At 45.3% G+C, this 9707-nt stretch overlaps 1 protein-coding gene across 1 annotated transcript in view; it reads left to right on the top strand.

The window, feature by feature from the left end:
* The first annotated feature begins 6089 nt into the window (after window positions 1–6089).
* The window catches only part of PARM1 (prostate androgen-regulated mucin-like protein 1), a 107313-nt gene continuing 103695 nt past the window's right edge, over window positions 6090–9707 (top strand). The window contains exon 1 of the mRNA XM_046655876.1: window positions 6090–6334. Coding sequence (XP_046511832.1) covers window positions 6292–6334 — 43 coding nt within the window. The 5' untranslated portion in view covers window positions 6090–6291. The remainder of the gene's footprint in view (window positions 6335–9707) is intronic.

Below are 9707 nucleotides of genomic sequence, written 5' to 3'. Positions count from 1 at the left end.
ACTTAAGAATGTCCTTAAACAAGTAGTAAAAATCATTAATTTTATTAAATCTTGATCTTGCATACATACCTTTTTCATACTTTATGTAAATAATGGGAAGGATGCATAAAGCAGGTTTGCTTGTAGCCAAAGTGAGAAGATTGTCTCAAGGAAATGCACTTATGTGATGACCAGAGTCACAAGCTGAACTAACCACTTGTTTTTGTGAAATACAATTTTTACTTGAAAGAACAACTAACAGACAAACTAGGGTTATTCAGACTTGGTATCTGTAAGACATTTTCTCCACAAAGTTAGCTTGTCACTTCAAGGAAAACAATAGTATTTGGTGCCAATGATAAGATAAAGGCTTTCTAGTGAAAATTAGAATTTTGCCAAACTTGTATCCTCCACCATTAACTTGACAGTTTCCCAATATTTAAAGACTTTTCTGATGATATAGGTGGATATATTAACAAATATGATTTTTTGACGTTGTACATTGAGATGTTTTAAAATTTGGAAGATTTGCATAACTCAGTGAACTAATATTTTCTATATGACCAATGCATGATGTTACAGGATCATACATGAGTAAAAGATACATTCAGAGTGCAAGATAGAGCAATGAATTTTAATGTCATAGAATATGAAAATTTCATTGAGATGCTTTTAGATTGCACATCCTTGCTAGCTTTTACGAAAGTACTGCTTGCTGAGTTTTGGTGCAATATAAAAGAATAAAAACTACCATTATCTGAAAGGGCCCTTAAAAAGCCCCTCTCACATAAACAAATGGTTTTTGGAGTTCTTAATCAATTTTAGGAGGGTGAAGGGGTCCTGAGACCAAAATGTTCGAGAAATGCTGCTCTAAACTATGCATACATAGACTTCTAAGGCCAAGCGATATCGCCGATCCTCTGAGTAGTGAGGAATGTCTAATACTACAACGACGGTTGGGAAGATTTTACTATTAATAATCATTTTTCATCATCATTGTAATTATTCCTAGCAAATATAACAGCAACCATTTATCAAGGCTCTGCTCTGTCTGGGGTCTGTTCTAAATACTTGCCATGCATTTAAATCCCAGAATAATCCTTTGAAGCAAGGTCTCATTATTATCATCATCATCTCCATTTCATAGAAGAGGAATCAGAGAGAGAGGTTAATGAGGGTCAGAGGCCATGCAGTCAGCAAGTCTTCGGCTTCCAACTGCTCCACTGTCAGTGAAGAAAGCCCCACCAGCCTGCTGTGTACGTTTACAGAACATATCCACGAGGCAAGGCAAGAGACTGGGTCAATGTTCTATAGCCGCGCAGTCCCTGATGACAGCTAGCAGCCACCTTTGGCTACTGAGTATTAAAAATGTGCCTAGTCTGAACTGAGACGTATAAGTGTAAAACATCTGCTGGATTTTGGGGTCTGCCCAGTGGTGGCAACGTGTGCGTGCTTGGCCTGGTGGCCTGGGGTATGCCAGCACGGACCTCCGCGCAGGTTAATGCTGCAGGGCACCGATGTTAGCTCAGGCCCAGTCCTCCCCACCCCACCCCGGCCCCCTCCAAAAAAATACACTGGATTTTGAAGACTTAGAATGAGGAAAAGAAAGTAAATTATCTCGTTAATATTTTTTATATTCATGACATGTTGAGATGATAAATATTTTGGATATATTGGGTTCAATAAAGCACATTATTATAATTAATTTCACCTGTTTCTTTCTCCTTTTTTAAAATATGACTTCCAGAAATTTTAAAGTTACATATGTGACTTGTATTTTACTTCTGTTAAACAATTCAAATCTACAGTACTGACTGACTTAGTCAACTTCTAGACTTATTTAAATAACAGGTTTCATTATGTGCATCACCTCCAAGAAGCCGGTTTCTTCCTTCTTGAAATATTTTAAGGGCTTCCTCCTTAATTAAAACAAAAATTAGCAACATGGTTTAGTGTCTTCAAAGAGCTCATACAGCTTCAAACAAGTTTATTTAAATCAGGGAAACAACCAAGTTTCATCACACTCTTTTGAAACTGCCCTTGTTCAGGCAGATATTTCTTGGTAAAGTTCCAGATTTACTCTCATGCACATGTTGCATAACCGCCTTTCATCTTTTTTGCCATTAATATTAAAAAGAGGGAATCAGAGTTAAGAAGAGAAGAGGAAACTGATGTAGGGAGGTGTAGTGGAACCCAGGGAGATGTTTTTGCTGTGCAACTCCATAAGTGAAATGAAACCAATGCAAAATATATCAGGGACTCCAGGCTGCTGCATTCCTGCCTTTGGGGCAGAGGGAGGGGGCAGGAGCTGTCAGAGACAGTTTAGAGTTTTCCCCTGCAGCTCGGTTGTTGCAGGATTACAGAGGGCAGAATCCAAGTCACACAACTGCGGGTGTGAAGAACAAGCTGCCGCAGACATTAACGATTCTCCTAACACTTTAGATCCAAAAATGTTTTTCAAATGTGCTTCAAAGTTTCTCCTCTGATAATAGCTAACATTTACGGGCACTCAGAACATGCCAAACCTTTCACATATATAATCCATTCAATCTTCCCAATCATGCCAGAAGGAAACTGAGGCGTAAAGATGCTGTGTAATTAGAGCCCCTCAGTCGATGGCAGAGGGCGGGTTAGAATCCAGCTGTCAGGGGCCATGGGCTAGAATCAGAACTAAGCCTGTAACCACTGCCCAGGCTGCCTGGCTCAGCTCTCAACCAAGTTATTCTGTCTCTCCCCGGCCATGATGCATCCGAGAGTCCAGGGCTAACACTTCTATATCATCTGACATATGTTATCTGACATTATCTACAAATTATAACGAATTCAGGATGTCGAAAACTAAATCAACCAAGGGCAGTTTTCTAAAGATGTTGAAAGTCTACAATCCTAGAAATTCATTTCAACAGTGATCAAAAAATGGTGGAAGTCAGTAAAAGGCAGATTTAGCTTAGATTTTATCCCAGTGGAGCATGAGGAAAGAACCAAGAGAATTCTGTGGAGAAACTGGCTTTTGCTATAAGGTGTGACTAACGGGTTACATGCAAATTCCACCCCTGACCCTAGTAAGGAGTGCAAATCCCCGGGCTATAATATCTCGTAGCGTCTTTTGATTTCCTTCAGACTTAAACTCTCTTTAAGTATCTCTCAGTTTCTTTATTTGTAAAATTGGTATAATTTTATAGAGCATAAAGTTTAAATAGGTTACATAAAATGCTGGAAACAATTCCTAACAGAGAGCAGAAGCTCAATAAATGTTAGTGGATTTTTTTTTTTTAATTTATCTTTATTTTTGGTGAGGGAGATTCGCCCTGAGCTCACATCCATTGCCAAGCTTCCTCTTTTTTCACTTGGGGAAGATTAGCCCTGAGCTAACATCTGTGCCAACCTTCCTCTATTTCGTATGTGGGATGTCTCCACTGCATGACTGATGAGTGGAGTAGGTCCACACTCAAGATCTGAATCCGAGAACCTGGGCTGCCAAAGCGGAGCACATGGAACTGTAACTACTCTGCCACGGTGCTGGTCCCTAGTGGGCATTACTATTCATCGTATTTAAGGTAATAAACATTGAATGAACAATCATGAAAATATATGCAAGAATTTGACTCACTGCCACTAGAACATAAGCTTCCTGATGGCAGGGACAATTAACCACTGTGGCACTCAACACAACTGTTCCCTGCTCTATCCAATTCTCCTCTCCATCTAGGCACATGGGAAGATTGTACCTCCTCACTTTCTTGAAGTTGAACACGGCCATTGACTTGCTTTAACCCACAAGCAGAAGTGTCACTTCTAGGTGGAAGAATTAAATGCTGCACTTAACTCTCCATGTCTCTTTCCCTGTCTCAGGGAAGCAGGTTTTGATATGGAGGTACAACACTGAGTTGTGATGTAGAGGATAGCTACTCTAGGGAGTAATCTGGATCCACGGCAGATGTCGATGAGCAAGAAATGAACCGCTATGGTTCAAGCCTCTGAGACTTTGGGGTGGTTTGTTACAGCCGCATAACCCAGCTTATCCTGACTATTACAACCTATTACATTCCCACAGCCTAGCATGAGGTCTGGCACCCGGTAAGTGATCAAACATGTTTTCACTAAATTAGCAAGTTAAAAGTTTCAATCATTAATAAAAATGCATGATTTTAGTTAAAGAAATTATTTTCAACTCAACTGTGTGTACAATGAAAAGCTCTGGAGATTTCAACTGATTCGTATGTGGGGATCACCATTCTGTGGGTACCGAACCACCATCTTTAATACCAAGGTTGGAGTCACACATGCTTTGCATTCCAGAGGGACTCCATTAAGGTTTTGTTGAATTCCAATGGAATAATTTCTTCTGCGAAGTAGTTTTGAAAAATCTGTATTTCTCTCATAGAGTCACTTACTTAAATGGCCCTATTTAAAAGCACCAGTGCCTTATAAAACATCCCTGTAAAATTCCATCTGTGTGTGGTCCCTGCCCCCATGACAACCACAGCCCCAATGCAGAAACTCTTCATAATCATGTAGATTACAGTACAAACTGGAAGAACCTCAAGGTCCAAAGCACATTCTTTGAACCTGTTTAACAAATTGAATTTGCAGTTTCTCTGGCTGGGGAGGAGAAAAGGGAGATGGGCACTTGGTCATAATATCTTTTACTTCTTATTCCAACAACAACCAATAAATTTACCAAGACAAAAGAAAAACTATGAGCCCAGTTTAATTTGGTTGTGGAAGCGTGATAAGCTCTACAAGGGGTAATGGTGGGGTCAGACAGAGGAATTGACGTCGTCACAAATAAAGTGAAGAGGCCCCAAAGAATGAGAAAATAAAATCTGAGGCTCTGGCAAAAGAGAAAGAAGTCACAGAAAAAGAGAGCTGTTCTCCAGCGCTACTAATGGTCCTGAGCAAATCAATTCTTTAGGAAGGCTCATTAATTCCTGCCACTTCTCAGCTCCAGTGACTGGGGGACCACTAGCCTCATAGTAACAGATATTGGGAGATGATCTGGCATCTGGTCTGATAGAAGTGTGAGAAACAGGCAAGTCTAAGGTGGTGGGAGGATTAGGTGAAAGGCCAGCTATGATCTGTGCCAACACACACACACTGCGGGCTTTGAAGAAGGAGTATAGTTCAGGGGATGACCCAGGATGTCTGGGCAGGTGTCTTACCTGTACCTCTACTAGTTGTGTGACCTTGGGCAAGTACTTAAACCTCTCTGTGCTTCCATTTCCTCCCTCAGAATAAAAATATGATAGTGCCCACCTCAAAAGATTGCTGTGCTGTGAGGACTTGACTTGGTTAATACCTGTACCCCACAGTTGGCCAGCACACAGCAATCACTTTGTTCTTATGGCCCTGTTGCAAAGCTATTCAATTATGGGGTCCAGATCTTACCAGCTATGGGACCTTGAGCACATTACTTATCTTCTCTGTGCCTTAATTTTCTCATCTGTAAAATGGAATAACAATAATTCTTATGTCACAGGATTGTTAGAAGGAGTCATGATACAACACCTAGAACGGTGCCTGGCTCGTAGTTATTCAAGGATCACTGTTGCCTGACATCAGTACTATTTCTTTTAGTTAGAAGCTGAATAGGATAGCAGACATCTTGGCTCAGGCATCAGGGAGGGCAGTGCGGCTGAATGTGTGTGAGAGTTTAATTCACACGCAGGAACATTGGGAGAAATGAAAAGTTTTTCGTACTTGGAAAGAAACGTGCATGCTCTCTTACAAAGGTGGGACCTTGGCTCTTCGAGGTGACGCCTAAAATGGCATATGATCACCTGTTCAGAGGTTGTAAGCTCATGTAAGAAAAGCTGAGATAAATTCCTGAGCCAGAGATCTGCTCACACTTCCTTGCATCCCTTCAGTTCCAGCACCATGCTAGACGCTCCACACGTTTGCTGAACCCAGTGAAAACTCGGATCTCGCGCCCTGACTGTCCAGCAGAGGCCGCCCTGGGCCGGGGCTCCCGGGACCCGACCGCTGGGAGAGGGTAGGCCAGGGGGTGGCCTTGTCATCGCCGCGGGGCCCGGGTGGGAGGGGTTTGTCCGCGGCAGGCGCGGTGGCGGAGGCGGCCCCGGTCGGGCGGCTGGGATGGAGCAGAAGCGCGCCGGGCGCCGGAGGACGCGCAGCTGACGGAGCCGCGCCGCGTCCGCCTCGCTTCCCCGCCCGCCGCCCGAGCCGCCCGCGCCTCCCGCTTCCCGCCGCAGCCAGCCCGGCGGACGAGGAGCCGCCCGCGCCCCGTGCGCTCCGTCAGTCCCGGCAAACTCTCCCGCCGCCCGCGTCGGGCTCGGCATCGAGCACCAGGGTACCATGGGCTGCAAGACTCTCTTCGCTCTCTGCATCTTCACAGCAGGTATTTTGGGGCGCCATCCTGCCGGAGGGGCCGGGCGCGGTATGGACCCCGGCGGCCAGCGCTGGGGCCGGGGCTGAAGCGGGGAGACCGGGAAGTAAGTCGCCGCGCGCGGGTGGCCAGAGTGGTGCCAGCCTCCGGGGTTGCGCGAAGGTATGTGCGCACTTGTTTTTGGGGTGATGTGCGCCCTTAGAGATCCTGGGCGGTGCGGGACCAAGGGGATGACAGGGTCCTTCCTGCCGCAGCCCGCGCCTGCACAAACTCTGGGCTTTGTGGAACAGGTGGCTGCGCGATGCGTTCGAACCCCGGGTGGGCGACACTGATTGCGACTCGAGGCTTCTCAGGTCTCCGAGCACTCCCTGCCAGGGACGAACACAGGACTTCTTGGCGCGGTTGGCCCCGGTAAGGGATGAAAACGCGGGAGAAGTAGCGGGAATCGCATCTGGGAAGGCTTCAAGCAATGGCTGTGCGTTCCCCGAGACTTGGCGGTCTCTGGTCCCCGGCTTCCCTTCCTAGTTACGCTTGGGGACGATGCTACTCTAACCCTCACAAGGGCAGCTGCCCCGACCCAGCTCAAGCTCGCGATCACTGCTGGGAGTTTGCAGTTGTATCTTGTGGATTAGAACCCTCCAAAACTGCGTGCCATCTCAGAAACTGGGAATTTGGCTACAACTAGCATCCCCTGACTCGCCCCCCCCAAACACGCACGCACACACACACACACACACACACACTTCCTGGGGACGGCTTCCCCAAGCGCGGCTCCAGCTTCTCGGGACCACCGACGGCGGCGGCAGCCTCTGGCAGGGGCCTGGGGAGGAGGGAGCAAGAGGGTTGAGCTCGGCTTGGAGGTGGGGAGCAGGAGAGAAAATCAGAACAATGCTTTGAGTCTGGAGTTGGGGTACCCAGTTTTTCCGGAAAATGCAGCCCGACAAGGGACAAGTGACTATGGATACAGCACCGGTGGAAGAAGTAGCCCGAGTGTGCGGACACTGTCATGTTTAGATAAGAATGTTCTAAAGCCACATAGCACACGCCGATTTGATTCACGCTTGCAGTCCGTGTATTTGTTTTTTCCTGAATTGCTTGGGTTCCTGTAATCGTGGACAAGTCGTTACAATCCCTTGAAAAGAAGCTAGGGGTTTCAAAGGATAATGCTGTTTTGAGGAAAACTTTCCCAACTTGAGGCTATAGCGTGGTTTTTTTTTTTTTTTCCTCCTCTTGCTGAACGTCTGAGAAAACTCCGTTTTCGCTCTGGTGTCTGTACGATTTGGAGACGTGTCGGCAGACTGTTCCCGAACACTCTTGGGCGATTTTGGCTGCACAACCTTCGCCGGGCTGGGAGCGCCTGGATCCCAGCAGGTGTAACAGGCGCCTTCTAAGACCCGGGATTGCCATGTGTGGCAATTCTCGTAATTCTCGAAGCAAGAAATGTTTAGGAAATGACATGAAAGCTGCCTTTGCTTTCTCCTCTCTGGAAATCTTTTCATAAGACTCGAGGCTCAGAAAACCTTGAGTGAGCCAGTAGGTAGATTTGTGCTAATTTTATTTCGTGGCTTGTCCTTTTTTTAATTTTAATTTTTTTTTTTTTTTTTTTGACAGCTCTCACAGTAGGCAAAACCCAGATTAATCCCACTGGGCAGTGGTTGTACCATTTTTTTCTAAGAAGCTCAAGACTTTATCTTCTTGGTCAGTTTGAGAGTTTAGGCCCGCTATTCCAGGGGCAGGAATATTGCCATCGTTCACCGAGGACGAGCGGCTGGTGGACCAGCTGAGGAGCCTCGTTCCCATCCGTGCACACGTGTCTCGGGGTCAGAGCCAAGAAGATCATAGCTTCCCAGTTCTTAAGCTCCTCTAGCCCGGGAAGACATAGTTATGTTTCTGTGTACGTCTTCCAGAGAGTCCTGAAGGTTCTTCCTTCTCTCTGACCTTTGTGCCTCCGAAGGAATCTCTTTAGGGGCCAGTGTATTGTCAGAACTGCTTGCAATAAGTTGTTAGGAAAATAATATAAAAATTGGCATAAATACCTCATGAGATTTTTTTGCTTCCCAAGGAAGGGTGTTTTCAGAAACTAAAGTGTCATTTTTCTAGAAAAGAAATAGATGTGTTGGTAAAGGAGAGAGGTGAGGGCTCTTGCCATGAAAGTGGCATGCGTTTCAGTGGCTTATCCGGAGCTCCCTTGGCAAAGGTCTATTAGTTTCACCAGGTAGTTGCTTCTTTTCTGTTTTTTTCCTTTTTTATTTTTTATTTTTTTACACCTCTCCAGTTTTAGAGGCTTCAGGAAAATTTCTGTAAATCTCTTAAGATGATAATTTCTTGAGCCCGGAGTGGGGTTTGGCAGGGGAGTTTTTTTAGCTTGGTAAATCCATTCAGTATACACATAGCATTTCCTGCTCTCCTCCTAGGGAGAGTACCACACTCCACCCCATTACCCAGGCCGACCCGTTGGCCCCTGGGTGATGAAGACCAGGAGAGCGAGGTTACAGTCTGCCACCCAGCTAGAGATCCTGTTTGTGTTCTAGGCCTGTCACATAGCTCTTCTCCAGGTGACTAACATCTAGAATGGCCTTATCCTTGAAGGATAACCCCTCCCTACGCATTTATGGCTCTGTTCTTACTAAAGGTCCTGATATACGTCAGGGCCCTATCGTAAGCATTATAAACCCTATCATAATCATATTAAAATTAAACCAAAAATGCATGCACGTTTGCAGGAACAGCGAGGTGGCCTCTGGTTGGTTGGGAGTGGGGGTGAAGGGTTGCTTGCATTCCTTTAACCTAGTTACCTCCTGTTCCCCTGAAGTTTGTGTCACAAAGCGACACCTGCTCCACATGAAACCCAGCCTGAGAAGATGGAAGCTCTTCATTGCTATCAGATACATTTACTGAGGCAGTGTTGCAGAGTGGCACGGAGATTCTGTGGCTAGATTGCCTAGGTACAAAGCCAAGTTTTACTACTTATCGATTGTGTAATTTAGGGCAAGTAATTGAACTGCTCTAAGTTTTCCTATCCTCAAAATTGGGAGAATAAAACCTCATAAGGTTGTTGAAAGTGTTGAATGATTGAATATACGTACAGTACCTGGGACGTAGTAAACGCTCAGTAAGTGTTACCTGTTGTCCCTTTTATTCTTGTTAATAGTTATTACCGTCTTCAGCACTGATTAGGTCATCCTCGCCAAAAGCAGAGTTTATATGTTTGCGCTTGGCCAACGTAAATCAAAGATCTCAACTAATATTCCAGCAATGTGCCAACTGTTCTGTTAAACCCTAATGTGCAAATGAAGAAGATATTCAGCTGAGCCTCCTAAATGCCTAACTTGAAAAGGTTAATAATGTGCCAGCTCAGATTTAGCACAACAGTCTAAAAAATGCT

The sequence above is a fragment of the Equus quagga genome, chromosome 3 (genome assembly GCF_021613505.1).
Source record: "Equus quagga isolate Etosha38 chromosome 3, UCLA_HA_Equagga_1.0, whole genome shotgun sequence".
Lineage (NCBI taxonomy): Eukaryota > Metazoa > Chordata > Mammalia > Perissodactyla > Equidae > Equus > Equus quagga.
Note: the sequence above shows the minus strand (reverse complement) of the source record. Positions and strands in the feature narration are given on the sequence as shown.